Here is a 20,874-nt window from a genome sequence, read left to right as displayed (position 1 = left end):
CCACGATCCCGCTACTACCTCTGAAATTATGAAAAATTTCATCGTAAGATCGTGATGGTCGTGGTAATGTCGTTAGAAGGACGTGCCAAAGTCTTCATAATCGTAGAGGTCCACGACCAACTTTAAACATGCTCAAAACATTCGCCAAAATTAGTCGTAGTAAAAGCGTAGGAAGGTCGTACTAAAGACGTAGTAAGATCGGGATGGGCGTAAATGTAGAAGCATTCAAATGGAAACGTGGTGCAAACGGGTAGTAAATGGAAAAGATTTTGCTGCGACCTTACTACAATTTCACTGCAACTATCTCGATTTTACTACGTCTTAATTACGCTTCTACTACGATATTGATACGATTATACTACGATCAGGAAGACAATAGTACGCTTCTACTACGCGCTTGCCGTCCTTGGTACGACCTTACTACGATACTACTACATTATAGCCACGATAATTGCACGACCTCATTCTATTGATATGAAAATAAAACGGATGCAATAACTCCTACCTGTAGTTCAACTTGAGTGTACAATGGGAAATAAAATTGAAAATGGAAATGGGGAATGTGTCAAAGAGACAACAACCCGACCATAGAGCAGACAACAGCCGAAGGCCACCAATGGGTCTTCAAAAGTCTAGATATTTATAGGACTTAGAGCGCAGTGACAACATAGTTGAAACGTGGTTCGATCGTAGTAGACTCGTATTATAAGATCGTAATGCGATCGGGAAGGTCTTGGTAGAAGCATACAGAGATCGTATAAGTCGTGGTAAGGTCTTATTAGACGTAGCAAGAGCGTGACAAGATCATAACTAGAACGTTTTACTATCGTAGCGGAATCGTAGCAGGATCTTATCAAGATCATAGCAAGGTCATTGAATGAACGTTAAAACTATGAAATATTGAATATTCAAGCCGACCAAACCACAATCTCACCGCGATCTTATTTTTTATAGATCAAAGTGGGATCTTCATGGTCTTGGTTTAGTGTGACGGGGGCTTTACTAACACCGGACACAAGAAAATAAAGAAAAGAAATCATTAACGAAGGGCAACGTTTACAAAGCGAATAAGGAACAAAAAAGTAGCGAATAAATGACAGGGTAGCAGTTGAGCGCGGAAACGGATACATATGCGCTTACAGGGTAAATTTGCATCGAAGAACATAGAAAAAAAAAGAAAAAAAGGCAGCAAAAAGGCTAGTTATTAAAATCCGATAGTCTAAAGTTGAGATTGAATACACGTTTTACAGACTGATTTCGCCTAGACAGGGTAATTTGTGGTTTGCACACATGCTTCCTTTCAAAATATCTCAAAAATTTGTTAAGAAAAGAATGATCAAAGAAAAGAATGTTGTAAAAAGTAAAGAAAATAACTAAAAGGTAACGAATAAGGAATAAGTAACCAACTTGAAGGCCATGTTTAACGGTGGTTTGGTTACTGCATACAATTTGAAATTCAACAAGGATTGGTATGATTAAAACTTTCTTTCCGATTGACCTCGAGATTGAAAAATAAATTTCGTTTAAAGGTCTTCGATGTCAGACTACGAACCCCTGATAATGTATTTAAATTCAGTCAGTGTATACGAATAAGTACTTACTTATAATCTTTACACCGTAAATTAAAGCATCTTGCTCAATTGCAAATACTCTTTCTGGCACGGCATGAATTTTGTTTTTCTGTATCCTGTATATTCCAGTGTTAATATTACTAGCATACATGTAAGATCCGTACAAATCAATCCCCATAACAACAATGCCTATGTTTCCTAATGGTGTTACATCTATAGAAAGTGTTTTAACATCGGAGCCGTCAAACTTTGAAGATTTAATGTGATACAATGCACTATCAGTCCAATATAATCTTTTCGAGTCCATATCTGTGTAAATAAATATTCAGAGCGTATGTTGCGGTTTTCTGGAATAACTTTCATAAATACTCTTTTTACTAAATAAAATTTAAAAAGCCCGAATAGAGAATAAATGATAGAATGGGGAACTAAAATAGAACAGCCAAATTAAACGTTGATATTGGATTCGAAATTTCAAAATGACATCCTTCATATTAATGAAGTCAGCTGTAGTAAAATGTTGCTATCTGGTTTATGAGTTGAATATTGATGTTGAAATTTTTGAATTATGGTCATTTATATTGAAAAACATAGCAACAACTGAAAACATGTATACATAGGCAAGATGTATATTTCAAAAATGTATGAGCATTGTAACGTGTTACTTGAAAATTGAACAATTGTGAACAAGTTAGAAATCACAAGTGTTAGAAATCAAGAAAAATCCTGATATGACAAATATTTTCACAATAACAAAATAAACATAATTTCTATAAAATAGAAATAATATAAGATATTATTATTATTAATAGAATAATATATTTCTGCAATAAACGAACATCAAATTTTAAAGGTCACAGAAAACTAAACCATTACGTCGTTACGAACTACGGATTGTTAATATTACGGTTTTTCAATATAGTGTCTCTGTTTGATGTTGTCGTATCCGTGTTCTAGAAAAAAAAAAAACGGTTCCCACTATAGAAAGGTTGAAAATGATCAGCAACTACTCTTGTATTTTAATCTTTAATAAATAACAAGCATTTGCTGATTTAGTCATTTAAGGCGGTTAAAGTACCGGAAAAGAATGTTTTTAACTTGGTTTCGTTTTTGGCCCATACATTACATTTAAACATTCAAGTTATTGTAATTTCAAAATTAAAGTAACAAATTGATGCAGTAGACAAACTCACTGAGTCTCATAGATGAGATCATTGCTTTATCATGCAGAAACGATGTTAATTTGTTCAGTTCACATTGACGTTCTTGACACTATTGTTTGTACGAATACATGTTTACGACGATTTTTTTTAATTGAAGTATATTTGGGTTGCACTCTATATTCTTGATTCTATATTCATGATGAACGATTGAATAATCACAAGATGTTTACACCGTCCTTTCTAGCATGCATATACTTGGGGTGCTTTTTAATCTTCATTTCAATCGTATCAAGATAATTTAACTTATTTTGACATGTAATATGAATATTCATCCAAGTTTGAAATTAAAAAAGTACTGTACACATGTAATTTATTATTTTTGCTAGTACACATTAACCCTTTTTGTTTAATAAAATAAATTTTGCTTCTAGTATTTTAATACTAAAAATATCAATTTTAGAAAATCTCAACGGTTTGATACATTCAACAAAATTACAAACTAGATATGGACAGTATCGCCCCTCCCCCCACTTTTCTGCTCTGCCATATGCATGAGTATAGTTCCACATATTTTAGATTTGACAAACAGATATGTTGGCATACAATTTGAAATTGTTACGCTGTCTGTAAGACACAAATGATGCCCCCGCCTGACCAAAACATGACTAAGTCCAACTACCTGTCATTTTCAGAATATTTGAGAAAAATCAAAATCCTGTGGCCATGCACACCTCCATTATGTGTATGAACATCCTACAAAATATTAAAGCTGCATCTTCAAAACTGAAGGAGGATATAGCCGGATAAACCATGATCTCTTTATGCAGCTAGTACCAAAAAAATTACTCAGTCCAACTACTTTGACAAACATTGTATCCTTATCCTGACGGACGGAAGGACGAACAGACAGACAGAAGGCACAGGGGTAAATAAATATGCCCCTCAGTACCAAAAAAATGACTAAGTCCAAATACCTTGACAAACAATGTATCCTTATTCGGACGGACGGACGGACGAACGAACGGACAGACAGACGGACAGGGGTTAATTAATATGCCCCGCGACATTATGTCGCGGGGGCATAAAAACACAATTTTGAATCTCAATTATCTCGATCACAAGCTAGGTAACTTATCATGTTTTATTTTATAATTTTTTCAAAAAAAAAACTTACCTCAATCTACAAAATAACTCAAAGTTACTAAGACGACAATACAATATGAAACTGTATTAAATACTTACAAAATGAGTGAAATTTTTCGGACATCTATAGCGGTTGGTACTCGGTAGGTACAATATTAGTAATAGGTAGCTTGACATTCATCGAAATTCTGCTCGTTTTCTATACTCGTGAAAAATGTAAAAAAAAAACAACAGTTTGAGACATTTTTCACATTCTATCGTTTTAATTCCATATTTGTAAAAGTAAATTCTTTACCTAAAGCTAAACCATAAGGTGATATCACGTCATTACTTATAAGTATTTGTCTGCTACTTCCATCAAATGTACATCTCTCGATTGTGTGTTTACCATGATCACTGAAGTACAGCCATCTGTAAAAACATATAAACATTTTGATATCTCGGTATCCAGTACGTGCTCTACTACTAATCTTTCTGTCCTTTCTGACTAGTTCCCTGACAACTATGAAATAACTTATTATTACAGTCTGTTATAAAGCATATTAAATAGTCGAATTTATTATTTCTGGAGCATACAAAACACTTAGCATACATAATGTACTTTAGAAAAATGGTTCTTACAGTTCCGTTGCCAGTTATGACTTTTCGACCCTCTTTACTCCACACTTCCATAAGGCCTATCAAGCAGAACTATTTGTTTGATTTGATCAAAATTTATGTTCCTTTGAAATATCATTCTTATTAGTCTGATTAAAATCATACCTCTCACTTGCTATCGTTTATTTATATGTCGCGCGTGGAATTTATTTTCGTCAACCCATATAAAAGCTTTTTTTTGGTAATGAAAAAGATAAATATAGTATGCAAGACTATACACTTAGTTAAAATATGATGAGATTGTTATAGCTCTTAATTTTCCTCCTTGACAAACTATATGTGCGTTTCGACAATAAAGTTTATTGGTAGTTTGTAGATATTTCTATGTCACACATTTTGCTCATTTATTGACAACAGACCTATTCTTGCATTGGTATGAATCACATATTTTGACCAAGCTCATTGAAGATCCGTCTTAATTCAATTTGCCGGTAATGAAAGAATTTAATAAAACTTACCATTACCTTGATGATGTTTTAGCTTTATTTTAGAGATTTACTTCAAGGGTACTGACTTTATATAAACAGCAATAACTATTCTTTTTTTGATTTTGATATTTCTGCTTTACAAGGGAACCTCTATACTAAGATTTACTACAAAACAGACGATTTTCTTTCCTTATTGATATTTCTGCTTTACAAGGAAACCTCTATACTTAGATTTACTACCAAACAGACGATTTTCGTTCCTTGTTGATATTTCTGCTTTACAAGAGAACCTCTATACTTAGATTTACTACAAAACAGTCGATTTTCGTTCCTTATTGATATTTCTGCTGTACAAGGGAACCTCTATAGTTTTTGGTGGGGTTCGTGTTGCTTAAGTCTTTAGTTTTCTATGTTGTGTCATCTGTACTATTATTTGTCTGTTTGTCTTTTTATTTTTGGCCATGGCGTTGTCAGTTTGTTTTCGATCTATGAGTTTGACTGTCCCTCTGGTATGTTTCGTCCCTCTTTTATACTAAGATGTACTACAAAACAGACGATTTTCGTTCCTTATTGATATTTCTGCTATACAAGGGAACCTCTATACTAAGATTTACTACAAAACAGACGATTTTCGTTCCTTATTGATATTTCTGCTGTACAAGGGAACCTCCATACTAAGATTTATTACAAAACAGACGATTTTCGTTCCTTATTGATATTTCTGCTTTACAAGGGAACCTCTATACTAACATTTACTACAAAACAGACGATTTTCGTTCCTTATTGATATTTTTTTTTCCTTTTTGAATGTGTTGTTCATTTTGCCCTCTTCTGACGGTGTGTTTCCCCCAACTTGTTTGTGATGCCCTTGTTTAAGTTGACTTTAAAAAAACGTTATCTGTAAAGCTGGCAAATTGTATAGTAGAGGATTTGGTTACCATAAATAACTTATATCTTTACTTTATTTTTAGACGACTTCAATAAATTTTATGAGACTTCTTGAGAAAGAGGGGCGAAAGTTACCAGAGGGACATTCAAACTCATAAATCGAAAATAATCTGACAACGCCATGGCTAAAAAAGAAAAAAGACCTGTTAAGAGAGTATTTTTGGATTTTTCTTCTTTTTTGTCTTGAGCGGCAGTATCCAACCACTGCTATAGCTACCTAAGCTAACTAACTTCCTGTGGTATTGAGCATATTTGACCCTGTTTTCCAAATTAAATACTTTCTGTATTTCCTTGTTTAAGTTTCCTGAAGCGGTCATCCTGTGCAGATATTTTATTGTGAGATTCAGTTTTACGACATGTGATCAAGATGGGTACAAAGAATGGTTGTTGACGCTTAAAACTTATTTAATCCAATCGTATTTTGTGCCTTTACCAAGTTCAATTATTTGGACCATGTATTATTGTCGTTTGTCTTTGTTTAATGTCTATGGTGCTGGTAATTTGTGTAGTCCGTTGTACTGAGCGATATTTTTTTTTTGTTCTTGCTATAATATCCCGTTTTTGTATCATACATGTAAAGCTTTGGTTTGGAAGTCTAGTTGAAATCTTATTACAAACGGGATATCACATCAAAATTTTACATATAGATATTTTAAAATTCAAACACGAATAGATGTCGATATAAAGAAAAGGAGATGTCATAGTATTGCCAATGAGTCAACTAACTTTTAAATAAAGTAAAAACCAAGGATGCCAACAACTACAGGTCACCAAAGTACTTAACACATTTTCTTATTTTTATATCAAACATCTAATTGTGTTTGAATTCGTTCAAACAATATTTCTCATAGATAATTTATCTAAATGTAGAACTTTTAATTCGAGGATAATTATCTCTACATTCCAAGAAATCTAAACGACTATAGATGACAGAAGTTGTTATTTCCCTGATTCGAATATATGTATGTAACTTGATTTTTTTCTGAACTTTTCTGGATATTAGTTTTCAACAAACATTTAATATAAACAAATATCTCTCATTTTCTCGATAATTAAAAGTTGACGAAAGACCTAAAAGTACATTTAATGATGCTTTTAAAAAAAAACTTTTTTACGCTCAACTTTTACGTTACAAAGCTCGTTGTCGAAATCAACATTATTTTGAATCAGTAGTCAACAACTCCGACAATAAAGTACATTACTGTTTGATGTTGATTCAGATACATCACAAATAACAACAGTGTCCTAAAACTATGACAATGTCATTCTATAAATAACATTGTTTCAAGCATCACCGTACGTCAAACTATGTGCGATAGAACAGCTGATTGGATACTAGCAGGTGCATACTAGTGACAGGTTAACATGCCGTCTTAAAATGATGAATTGTCATGCAGCGGTATGTCGATGTACTCTTAATATGCTAAATTGTAATATATTGTAATATAGGTCTTTCTTCGAAAAATAAGATTTCAAATAATTTCGTAAAAGTATTGTAAAGAATCAGTGCATTGTGTGATTAAATGAAGCCGTGAGATATTGAACTACTTATTTTCACGTCAGACAAAATTCTTCGTGCATGTACTTGAAATTCGATTTAGTAATTCCACAGGGAGTGGAATGATCATCTATAAATAAAAGGGGACAGTAAAAATGACAAACCTAGTCCATTATATAATACGATCTGGGATTCAATTATCTTTCTCTATATATGATCAAGATATTTAGGATATATTTAAATGAGGTAGTAAACCATCAATACAAAAAAAAAGGACCAGTTAATGAATTACACAATTTTCATTTAAAATGTAATCAAAGTTTCCTTAAAAATCATGATAAAAAAAAAAAATATCTGTTTCAATCTCTATTGTTGAAAATAAAAACAACGTTTAAAAAATGACCACAAGTACAAAATAGCTTGCGCTGGAAAAAAACACAGTCAAATTATTATTTTTTTTTCAGTTTCTTGGAAATCTTTTTTTTTTCGACTTGACAGTTAAAAAAAATATGTTATGCACAGAATTAAGAAACTGTTCAAATCTTGAGTTTGATTCTTTTTTAAATTTTTGTTGTATGGACGACAGAAAGAAGTACGAGCAAGCGAAACCTAAGTTGTTCGTTCTGAAGACAATTTCGATTGGAACGTATTACTTTATTTAGCAGTAAATCAGCCTAATTAAAATGCAGATCCCATGTCCATTCTTCTTGGAATCGAAAGAAAATATGTATGCTTAACTGGCTAAATTAATCAATAATATATGGCCATAGCTGCTCCCATAGCACATGAATTGTTCGATGTGAAAAAAAACTTCAATTTACCTGTATCTTACTCCTCAAATCTGAACAATTCTCGACTGGAAAAGAAGGAACATGGTGTATAAATACTTAATTTACAACACGAAGTCCCTACTTGCAATTTGCAATACCAAAGGCAAAGGAACAGTGCATTTTATTGCTGCTCTTCATCTGAAAGACACACTTTCAGGCCTGCTAAATTTGTATTTCCAACTTTTTTTCAATTTATACGCAAAAAGATGGGCCTCTTAATGTCAATAGCTAAAATTATAAATGAAGTTTGGTTCCTGAAAACTCTGCAGTTTTTGCAATTCTGAAATTGAAATTTTAGTTTGCTTTTCGAATTACAAGTATTAATTCAATTATAGTCTGAATAGAATTATTCTAAGTCTTAAGTTAACCAGAACCTTAAGATATAAATCAGAACGTAGATAAAATTAAGCCTTTTAAAATTTTGAAATTCATTTTCGTTCCCTTCTATTTTCGATCATTCTAATAAAATTGAGAATGGAAATGGGGAATGTGTCAAAGAGACAACAACCCGTCCATAGAGCAGAAAACAGCCTACAAGCCTAAAGCTACAATTTAATATTGTGCAGTGTTTTAAGTGATCAACAGGGAATGCCACTTGATGAAAGTCACAAATGATGGCCAAAATATATGATGAAACAATTACCATATTTCATTTTACTTCTCGGTTCGGTGTACCATGAAATGATGTATTATAGTTTTAACAAAGAAGAAATTCGGGATAAGAAATTTCTAAATTGATAATTTTTACATTGCATTTAAAAATCCATTGCAAGAGTATTATATGATTAGAAGTCATCGCTCGTTGTTGGCAGTTATGTTTCGCCACTTTTCGTTCTTGTCCTGAGAAGATATTTAAGGGGACTCTATTGTTTACCTCATAAAATCAAATAACGGATAATAAAAACATATTCAATTTCAATTCGAGAACGAGTGGCTCATTTTCTTCTAGCAATTTTTGTCTTTTGTTAGATATTGTACTTTCAACGGTATTGATCAACCGAGAGTTACATTTAAACTTTTTGGTATAAATATGCTAAATCATTCATCTTCTAAACAAATTGTCAGAAGATAACCGGAAATATCAGAGAAGAATGATATGAATTTTAAAAAAAGAAGAAAACACATCTTATGCAACTAATTAAAAGTAAAATTGACCTCTATAATTATTTACACACAAAACAAGTACATCACTGAAACATCTCAAAGTGCCCGAATAGAGCCTGTTTTTAAACGCGAACTGGACATAATGTTTATGTTTATCTTCAGACTTACTAAATTTTATCAACCGTTAGTGAACCATTTTTTAAGATTATGAATGGCTTCTTTACATATTCAATGCAAAATAAACTAAAATTAATATTTTTGTTTTGTTTAGAAAATACAGTGTGTGAAATAATTTTAATGAAAGCTTACTGAAGTTCGTTGATAGGAATCCGATTCACGAAGGCGTGACAAATTGTCACCAATGTCCAATGAGCTTTTCTGTTGTACAAAATTTGACATGCGGTGATGCTTGAACGCTGTAAATTACATTGTCATAGTTTTATGACATTGTCTTAGAACATCAAAAGACTAAAGTGACTATGTCATTCCGATTCAAAACTAAATTGATTTAGAAAAAGTGCTTTGCAACCGCTGAGAAAAAGTTGAGTGTAAATACATTTGTCTTTTAATACAACTGCCATATAAGGATAGAAATGACGCCAAATGGATAAAATTATCGGTTTTCAAGAGCTAAACTGACAACTTCATCCCTATAATGGCTTCCAATTTCACGTTTGAAAAACAAATAGGTTAACTAATTTTGATGAATCCTATCTGATTGACTGCTTATCATGCATATCTTTTTATCTGCATAAAAGCTTCATATATAAGTTGCAGCCGATATTTTATACTACATTTCATATATTTTTTCATGTCGCACTCTTAATTGTAAAAATTGTTTAGTTCATTTCCCAGTTTAGATGATAACTTAAATTTCTCAAATATATCACGATCTATCGCAAAAAATGGAAGTTACTTTTCTACCTTTTATAAGATACGCACCGGTTTGGTCCGGAATTTTTTATGCGAGCAAAACTTATATTATTTGTTTTGATAAATATATTTAGATACACAATTCAATGGTTCATAATGATTTGGGCTGTGTTAAGCATTTAATGTATTAACAAAATATAATTTTGTTATGTACCTAATGTAAACTAATGGCTCGCCGCTAAGACTATAAATTGTAGCGTTTCCTATATATATGATGTTCTCCATTATTATGCACAAAAAATATCATTTTTTTTAACTTATTGAACGTCTACGTGTTTCCTTTATACACATTAACGACGCTTCGTCAATGACCTTTTACGCGACCTTGCGCAAGCGAGATAAAGGTCAGGAATTTAAGCATGTTTATTTTCTCCCCTTTTTTTGCCTTAACGGCAAATGACGACTTTTTTTTCCAAGTTTCATGATCTTGATTAATTAAGTGTGTCTGTATATAAACCACTTACAAGATTTAGATTGCTATTTTTGTCCCATTTTTAGCCAAATACCAAAGCTTAGTTAGCAAAAAATGTACACACATACCTTAAGAATTCGTAGTAAAAAGTTGAGATTGCCTACCTGTTTGAAATATCAATAGTAATGGTAGTTGGTTTTTCCAATGATTCGTTTAAAATATCTACAACATTAGAACCATCAAAGTCAGACCTTCTTATTGGTCCTCCATCTTGGTCCGCCCAATATAGGTGACCGTTCTGTGAGTCTACGGCTATTCCGATAGGCCTTGAATTTGTCTGTTGTTGAACTATAACCTCTTTATCCGATTTTTCGTTTCCGGACCTGCATCTTCTCCTTCAAACAAAAATACATGTATGTGTATTCAATAAATGGATTTATATGGGCCAACAAAATATCATGTATGTGAACAATTCCGTTATTGGGTACTAAAAAAGGCAACAAGCACAACGAAATACACTGAATCATTGTGCAAAAGTTAATTTTATTTACAAGATAATAATTTGTTAAATTTGCTTAACGAATTCAAATTTAAGTGCTTAGAATCTCGTACAACACCTTCGATGAAAATTGCTATTGAAAATCTGATAATAAAAATGTGTGATTCACTTCCCGTATATATCTTTATGTATAATAAGGGCAACAGTAGTATACCGCTGTTCTAAACTCATAAATCGATAGAGATAAAAACAAATCCGGGTTACAAACTAAAACTGAGGGAAACGCATCAAAAATAAGAGGAGAACAAAGACAAAACAAAAACACAACATTAAAATGTAACACACACAGAAACGAACTATAATATAACAATGGCCATTTTCCTGACTTGGTACAGGACATTTTAAGAAAAAAATGGTGGGTTGAACCTGGTTTTGTGGCATGCCAAACCTCCCGCTTTTATGGCAACGTCAAACACAACACCAAAACGACAACATCACATGACAGGACCACAATACAAATAAATGGAAGAACATATAGGACAAAGAAACACACGAATAATAGCTAACAAAATGTACTAGGCTTAAAATTCAATACGCCAGACGTGCGTCTCGTCCACACAAGACCAACCAGTGACGCTCAGATGAAAAAAGTTTGAAAGCCAAAACAAGTACAAAGCTGAAGAGCACCGAGGACCAAAACTTCCAAAAAGTTGCGCCTAACACGGCCAGGGTTTTCTGCCTGGGACAAGAACATCCTTATTATTTAGAATAATTTATAATTTTGCAAACAGTAAATTTTATAAAATGACTATATAATAGATATACATGATAAAACCGAAGTGGGGACTAACTACAGAATAAAAACGGATACATTACATAAAACAACTTATTCCAACACATAAAAAAACACAGCCGAGTTAGCCAAAGCCTCAACGCACAAAGTGACGTCACATTTGAAATTCCAAAAAAACACTCAAAGTGACGTCACATTAGAATTTGTAAAAATATTTCCCAAAAATAAGATAGGACTAGGATTGATTCAAGATTAGATTTGTAATACTGACATTACATTTATTGATAACACTGAAAATTACAATACTTATTAATATCAAATTGTGGAAGTAATTAGATAATTAATTGTATTATCTATCTATGTCGGTGTTTCTTCTGAATCAAACTGTAAACCAAATATATATGTATATTTTGTTTCATTTCAAAACTTAAAAACTACTAGCAGTAACATTGATACCTGCTGATTGTATTCGTATCCAGATCTGACCAGTAAATATATCCATCTATTAAATCATAGTCAACATATATAACGGAGCTATCCATAGTCTCCACAAGTATCCTCAAATTGTTACTATCCAAATCTTTCGAAAATACATGTGTGCCGTTGGAAAATAAAAGTTGTGGTCCAATACCTGAAACTAAAGTCATCTGACGACTTATAGCGGAACAATTTCGATTCACAGTCATGCTTTTCAAATTTTTATGGACTAAGATAGGTATCGGTATATCAGTATATCATTTAATTTATTGGTTATGATAATAACGATGTAACTGGTATATGCACTAAATAATTTCCTATTGCACTGTTTATGATGTTGCTGTACACACAGCCACTGGAGTAGGATTGAGATAAAAAAAAAACTAGATATTATATGCCTGGCCAAAGTCGGGCAAATTGACAGTGATTTGGTTTGTCATATAATTATCTTAGTGTTTTTTATGTCATATCTTAAAATGTTTGGTTTAGTCATAACTTAATGTTTTGTTTTGTCCTATAACCTGGACACTTTTAATTTGCCAAACACTCATTTGCAAATCCTCAACCGCCTTTCCTTAGAACTACAGTGTCATTTCTATAACCAAAATGTGCAGAATTACATGGGATTCAATAAATTCATTGGTTTTTTGCTTTTATTATTAAATATTTAGAGCAATTTGATTTTAAAAAAAACAAGGGATTTTCAAAATCCCATGGGACAGGGCAAAATCCCATGGGATTGAGCATTACCTTAGGATTTAGTATTATATTAGGATTTTGTTGGGTCCCATGGGATAATTGTTTAAAAAATCCCATCGGACAACAATTATCATAAGGGATTTCTAAAATTCCATGGGATGATGGATTTCCTTTAGACATCAATGAAATTGGATACAGTGTTTTTTGTGTTTTAGCTATCAATCTCCTAGTATTGTTTCTATGGTGGATGATTCTTTTGTTAATGGTATATATTGTTCTATAACTGCTCCAAACAAAACATTTAAACAACAAAGCAAATAATTTATGTATCAATATATATGTTTATTAATGAATTCTAGAATAATTTTTTTTTGAAACACAGTTATCTACTAATAATTCAATAAAAATATCGATAAATATGATTAACAGTTTTAAACTCTTTTATTAAGGCTTAATATAGCTATTTACATAAAACTATTTTTTTCAAGATATCCCTCCCCCCAAAAAATAATAGTTTCTTGTAGACATATACTATAGATTTATAAAGGACTTATATTAACAATAAATAACCAATATGTACAAAACATAACAAATTTTAATTACTGACATTATGAATACTTTATCAAAAGGAAGCAAAGCCCTTAGTGTTGTCTACGTTACAATTCATATGTATCAATATATGTTTATTCATCATACATTATTTTTATCAAAAATATCATACATAAATATTTTGTTACTTCATATTGATTTTAGAAAATTTATTCAAGGTACCAATCAAAAAGAAGGAATTGCTAAGATTAAAATAAACCAATTTTGTGGATTCTGTAAAATCATATACCTTTGAAACCAATCAGTTGCAAATTGCATCAAACTTAAGGTTTTATTTTTTCATATACTGATATGTTATTTTATTAAGTGTGTGTTTTTATGTTGTTTTTTTGTTTTTTTGTTTTTTTTCTTGTTTTGTTATGTTTTTTTCTTTTGGGGGGAAGGGTGTTCGAAAGGTGATATTTGAAGTTTGACATTAAGTCTAGAGACTTACCTTTTTTAAAGATCGTTTTTGGCCTGTGGATGTTTTTTTGTTTTTGTTTCCTTAGGTTGTTGTTTCATTGACCTATACCCAAGTCCGCTTTTTCAAATTAAATAAAAATTATGTAAAGATAACAGAAGAGAATAATAATTTTGTAGTTAACTATTTGGTCATATATTAATACCAAATAAGTTTCCAATACTTGCAGCTGAACGTATAGTGCCAAAATATTTCCAATGGGTATTAAACAGAGCATAAAATTTTGATGTCATATGAGGACGATGCGACGACTAGCCAATATGTTGTCATCAAGTCTAAGCTCACAAGATTAAACTAAACGGACATTTTGATCGTCATAATGGATTTGTATTCGAAACAGGAGAAACTCTCCGTTTCTAAAGCTCGTCCTATATTTTTCAACACTGTGTATAAGACTACAGGTCTGATAAAAAGAAAAATTAGCAGATCTACATTGCATTTGTTATCATCTCCCCGGATATTGATACATTTGATATCGAATGATGGGGGAAATATAATAATTGATTATCGCAAAAGGTAAAAGCCATCATCATAAGAAGTTAAATGAACAGATCTAGAACACTACCATTTACATTACACATGAATTCACTTCCTAGTATTTTAAAAATAAAATTACTTATCGAGTGAATTAAAAGCAATAATTTTTATGATGATGTTCGTGTTTCTCAGTCTTTAGTTTTCTATAATTACATTACATGAATATTTTATAAGAATCCATAATTTTGACTGACAATACTCGCCAGGCATTCCAAAATGATATTTCATTTTTCAATTAAAACGAATATCTTGTTATAACGCATAATTTCATAGTTGTAACATAGTTATTTTATTATAAGAAAAAAGTAAAATCACAAAAATACTGAACTCCGAGGAAATTCAATCGGAAAGTCCCTAATCACATGGCAAAATCAAATGACAAAACACATCAAACGAATGGACAACAACTGTCATATTCCTGACTTGGTACAGGCATTTTCAAATGTAGAAAATGGTGGATTGAACCTGGTTTTATAGCGCTAAACCTCTCACTTGTACGACAGTCTTATCAAATTCCGTTATATTTACAACGATGTGTGAACAAAACAGACATTATAAATAAAATAGTCAAAATATGGGTACAGCAGTCATCACTGTGTTACAATATCAAAACAAACAATTATTTACGAAAAAGAACAAAAGCATCTATCAAATTAAAAACCACATTCATTGCTTCGCGTGTCTGACGTCAGAAAATGTAAACGTCACATAAGAAGAAATTTTGTCATTCAATGTTTATTCAAAACAATTTTATAATTTCACATGTGGAATGTTGGTATACAGGGTTAAATAATCAAAAGTTGTGTTAGAATTAATTTCAGAAATAGACCGAGATTTAAAATTGTCCAGAAGTTCTTTAGAATATTTAAGAATCCAAATATGGTTAATACCACTACGGGAGTAAAATAAATTTGTCGTTTGTCGTTCAAAGTATTTTCAAATTTATAATAGAACAATAACATAATGACATATAATAGAACAATAACATAATGACGGGATCTTTTAAAGTACAGAGTCACGTTATAAGAACCACAGAAACACAAAAAGTCGCATATACAAAACACACCAGCAAAAATGAAAGATAGTACAAACACATTGACGGGATGTATAAGTACCTAACCACGTCAAATGGATATCACATAAAACAAACCAAACAGTAACAGTAATATTAATAATAGAACAAAGACAAATGAAAGAACAATATTACACGTTGTTAAGATGATAAACAACGTCAGTATGCAGAATCTATACTTCAAGACCATCATGTATTATTTGTGAAGTTGATACGGAATATTTATCAACAAGGTCTTGGTACCAAGAATTGATTGCTTCTTTTTGGAATTTTATAGGGTTGTAAAGGCATTGATCGTGCTCACAGTTTAAGTATGAAGCGCGGAATTATGCTTTGGTCAAACCTTTTGCACCATAATAGAATAACAAAAAGAAGCTTCAAATGTAACGATTTGTGGACTTGTTCTTGTTTTTGTTTTTTTGCCATGGCATTGTCAGTTGTCCTTCGAATTATGAGTTTTGAATGTTCCTTGGGTATTTTCCGCTCCTTTTTGTATCTCCAGAGACAATATATGGTATTGTAAACGTACAAAATGTAGTAAGTGGTAAACAAAAATGTACTTACAACTACAAGATCCTAAGGTAGTATCTTCTCCATTACCTGCAGTGTATAAATTTTCTTTTTTGTTATGCTGTAGTGAAAAAAACAAAAGACTCACCGGAGCCTTTATCGCTCACCTGATAACAACATGCATCATTAAAAACAAAAGCAATAGTGGAATGCATCTTTCACACACTAAGTAAATTTGTGACCCAGTTTGATCCAAATTAAATCCACTCGGAGAACAGTTAAGGTAGATTAACTGTATACCGCCATCTTGGATTGTAAAAAAGCAGTACACAATCGGTAAGTTCTTTTTTTAACAATGCAAATTTTGAGACAGATTGGCAATTTATATGTAGACTGTTTATTTAAATAACAAAAACTATGTGATTTATTGCCTCATTCAGACTGTTTTAACAAATACCAAATGGTTTTTTTTTTTAATTAATTTTGCAACGTAGCCATTTAAGGGGAGATAACCCAAATAGTAAACTTATTATGAAGGAAGATTAAAGAAATTGTCTTTTTTTACTTGTAGCAAAAAACAAGAACAAGTTCGGTGACACTGTTTTTATTTTTATTTTCTTAAAGCATAATTTTATTATAAAACCTATATTCTCATATTTATTTCAAAATTCTTTCTCATAGATTTCTTTTTATTCACAAAAAAGAGTTTTTTCATGAATAATCAATGCAAATTTGGGCAATAATTTTGCACGACTAGTAGCTTGAAAAATAGCACAGTGACACATACTTTTTATTATATTTTTGAAAAAAAAGCATGATAAAATTTTCATTTGGCAAAGTATAAGAAAATTCTATCTGAGGAAATCTATACCGATGACCCACCGTAAATAAAAATGGCAACGTCAATTAAGGACAAATGTAACCTTAATAAAAATTCAATTAACGATTTTCATCAGTTTATTGTAGATCTTGTCTTTGCTGTTCATAGTTTCTTCTGTCTTTTATATATATATATATATATCAACTGAAAGTAATCGCCACAAATGAAAAACATGCTAATATATAAACGTCCATTGACAGTAACTGCTATAACGAGTCAATAAAAAATGTTGACTGACTTAACTTATATTTGTAGATCTTATGTTGTTGATAATTTTTGCAGGAAACAGTTTGTCTCTCAATTTATGTTTCATAGTTTTCAAGATAATAGCAAAACACAAATTAAGGGTCACTCACCCTTGAAGAGCAATGACTCCTATAAGATTGACAAGTTCAGTTAGGCTGACTCATTTTTGTTGTGTACAGTTTCTCTTTAGCTATCAGAGTTTTCAAGAAAATAGCCCCAAAATGGGTAAAATGTGTCAATAACAGACATTTCTATAAATAGTTGATTGTCCATATCGGTTATGTTGGATATATATTTGTAGATATTAATTTGCTGATAATTAATGCTGCAATAGTTTTCGCCAATAATACCCTCAACAAATTAATTTCTGAGGAGCAATTAATGTTATAAGGAGTCAACTGGCGATTTCAGTCTTTTGACTTACTTTTAGATCTTGCCTTGCTGATCAGTTTTGCTGTTTAAACTTTCTCCCTGATATTGTACTTTTGAAGTAAGATCTCTTTTTGATCGCCCTTATCCCATATAAAATATTTGAAGATGTGCGTTCTCATCGCGATTACCTTAATAAGTTAACTTCAAAGCTTTTTAACCAAGGTTGATGTAAAGTAAAGTTGAAGTGATCTCTGCTCAACGATGATTTGTATGAACGTTATGGATAAGTTTTGTCACCAATGACGATGGTATTTTCAATTTATAAAAAGATTATTTGCTGATTAATAAATAATGATTCAAATCGGGATAAAGTTAAACAAATATTCATTAATCGGTCGAGAGATGTAACAAAATTGAGTTCGGTGTTTACGATTTCCTTCCCTTTCCAAAACTAAACAAGATGTAAACAAAGCATATAAATCAGATATACTAGTGTACGTAACTATATGGTAAGTAATTATTTTCCGTTATCAAGATAAAGTTCAAACTGTCTGTTACACGTAGATATAAAGTAATCCATCATAGAACTAGACTAAGTAGAAACATGCACTTAAGCCAAAAGATAGTATATTAAGAAAATTTGAACAAGTCTTAGAGATGACAAATAATATCTAAAGTCTAATTGTCGAAGTCCAAAGATGATAGTCAAAAAACTGAAATGCTTTGTTTGTCGTAGTCTCATATTCAAGTCTTACTTTCCTCGTAGATCATAATCAACGAATGCATTTTTTACTGGACTTTAACAAGACACGACGGGTGCAAGTAGTTATGCAGGCATTGTATAGCTTTCATTAGCTCTTTGTTCATCTCCAGTTTTAAAGGATTTGTGTTGATTCTTCGCATTTTGTTGTTTTTTTTTCATTTTTTTTTTTTCATTTTTATGCTTTTTGAGTTTCTTCGAGTTATGTTTTTATTGCCCCTTGATATAATTTTATACATAAAAGTTCGAAGTTATCGTTGATGTGCAAATAGTTTGTGCATTTAAATCGCAAAATCAATAACCTGTGAAAATATCCGCATTGCAGTACGTACATTTATGTCTGATCCGGCACATGTTTAAGTCATACAAATGTTACGTGTGTGTCAGTTTTGTGGATGTTTCTTACTATATTGGTATTTTTGAGGGTCTAAAACTAGACGAATTGCCAAAAACTAAAGAGGAATTATACAGATAAAAGCCGATCATAGCTGTAATGTTTTTACCTTTTTCTAATGTTGACCTTTTTGTATCTGTTTGGTCAAGTATTTTGTCTTTATCAGTTGTCTTTGAGAACAGTGAAGCAGAAAATTTTCCTCGACACACCGAGTTGTAGCCTCTTTCATTTTCTATTTAAAGAAGGATATGTTCTCGTGAGTTTCTATCCCCCGGTTTTTATATAATTGTGTATTTAGTTTTCCAAACGTGTGTTCTCGAGAATCAACATGAGGTGCCTTTGGGAAACGCATACCGAAACAAGTATACAATTTGTATTTGATTTCATTTATTTATCAAATCATGATATATTTCGAGAAAATATGCTACATTTATCTTAAGTAATATATTCCCAACGGAACCAAAATTTGTAGAAAGTTTGATCTGGATCTATATACTATGGTTATAAAAAAATTTCAATAACATATATATGGCGGCGATAAACCTCCTTTCCACTTTTCGTTTTATCGGGATTTTTCGTAAAACATCATAAAGGAACTACGATTTCCTGATGACGAATACTATGGTGACAAAATAAATTGAGAAACATGTAAAATCAACGTGTTACAAAAAACACATCAAGAGGTCACCAGGTAGCAGCTGTCTCGTATTACAGCCTGAATTAAGCAGTCTATATCAGTTTAACCGGGCAGGTAAGCCTTAATCGCTCCTCGCGTGACCTGGAGGATTACCCTTTACCATGGGCCTTTCCTGCTCCCTATTGAGTTCCATTTCCGGAGATCTGATACGTTCAATTTAACAATTTATTAAATTTTAAAGTAAACATCACTTTTGTACATTATTTTATTTTTGAGAAGAATATTATGCACCTGAAGGGACCATAAATGGTAGCAGTGTCGATTCGGCTCTACATACTATGGCCTGAAATACCTTCAACAACATGTCGGTGATAACAAAAAATGCGGCTTCAACTTTTCGGGATTTTTCGTAAAATATCGTACAAGAGCAAACTTTTATCTGGTTACAGTAAAAATGAGTATCAATTTTCTTGCAAATTTGTATATCTGATTGCGGAAAGTATGATGAAGCGTAAAACAAACATGAAAAGTCCACTTGTTAATAGCCAATATACCGAACTGTAGCTCATCAGGTAGTACCTGTCTCATGTTACGAAAACATTAAACGTTACATGTAACGCCATTGGCTGATAAGTCTCTGAGTGATAATCTGGCCGATACAGAAAAATCTATCCATTAATCTGTGCATTAAAATAAATTTATCAAAACTTACCAAATTTTAGTTCCACCAAGTAAAATGATAAAATTATGCTTGATAATATGGTGAACATAGCAATATGGTGTGTTACAGGATTACTTATCAATAATACCTTAGGCTAGTTTAAATGTTCTCATTTATAAAAACAAATATGGAATTGGGTGGTTATAGATCGACAACGTTTCTTTGTTCAGCCTGTCCATCAGAAACATTTTTATTTTTAATGCGCAATTGAAATTGTGATATGGTTAGGTTTTGATTCTTTACAAGATTTAAACACTTAAAAGTGATGTTAAAGTAGGTCAGGGTTTTTGTTTTATCTTATAATAAAACCCTTGTTGTTTCTTTTGTTATTGGGTGTTGATGTATTGTTACCAATTGTGTGCATACAGATCCAATTATCATATTACGCTGACAAAGTTGTTCGGCCTTTTTATTGTAAACATTCCTTTTATCTCATTAAGGATCAATTGGTGAAAATATGTTTTCTTTATTCTTTATTCAGTCAAGGAAGTTTTATCTCTTTCATAGGAAAAACAGATGAA

At 31.7% G+C, this 20,874-nt stretch overlaps 1 protein-coding gene across 1 annotated transcript in view; it reads right to left on the bottom strand.

Annotated features, from left to right (window-relative positions):
- LOC127730343 (low-density lipoprotein receptor-related protein 4-like) overlaps window positions 1-20,445 on the bottom strand; it is a 30,512-nt gene extending 10,067 nt beyond the window's left edge. The window contains exons 1-6 of the mRNA XM_052238715.1: window positions 20,345-20,445; window positions 16,398-16,433; window positions 12,436-12,616; window positions 10,852-11,082; window positions 4,173-4,288; window positions 1,602-1,880 (exon numbers count right to left, since the gene is read on the bottom strand). Of these exons, the coding sequence (XP_052094675.1) occupies window positions 1,602-1,880; window positions 4,173-4,288; window positions 10,852-11,082; window positions 12,436-12,616; window positions 16,398-16,433; window positions 20,345-20,402 (901 nt within the window). The 5' untranslated portion in view covers window positions 20,403-20,445. The remainder of the gene's footprint in view (window positions 1-1,601; window positions 1,881-4,172; window positions 4,289-10,851; window positions 11,083-12,435; window positions 12,617-16,397; window positions 16,434-20,344) is intronic.
- Window positions 20,446-20,874: the final 429 nt, after the last annotated feature.

The sequence above is a fragment of the Mytilus californianus genome, unplaced genomic scaffold (assembly GCF_021869535.1).
Source record: "Mytilus californianus isolate M0D057914Y unplaced genomic scaffold, xbMytCali1.0.p SCAF_2, whole genome shotgun sequence".
Taxonomy (NCBI): Eukaryota; Metazoa; Mollusca; class Bivalvia; order Mytilida; family Mytilidae; genus Mytilus; species Mytilus californianus.
This window is presented reverse-complemented; position numbering and strand designations above follow the sequence as displayed.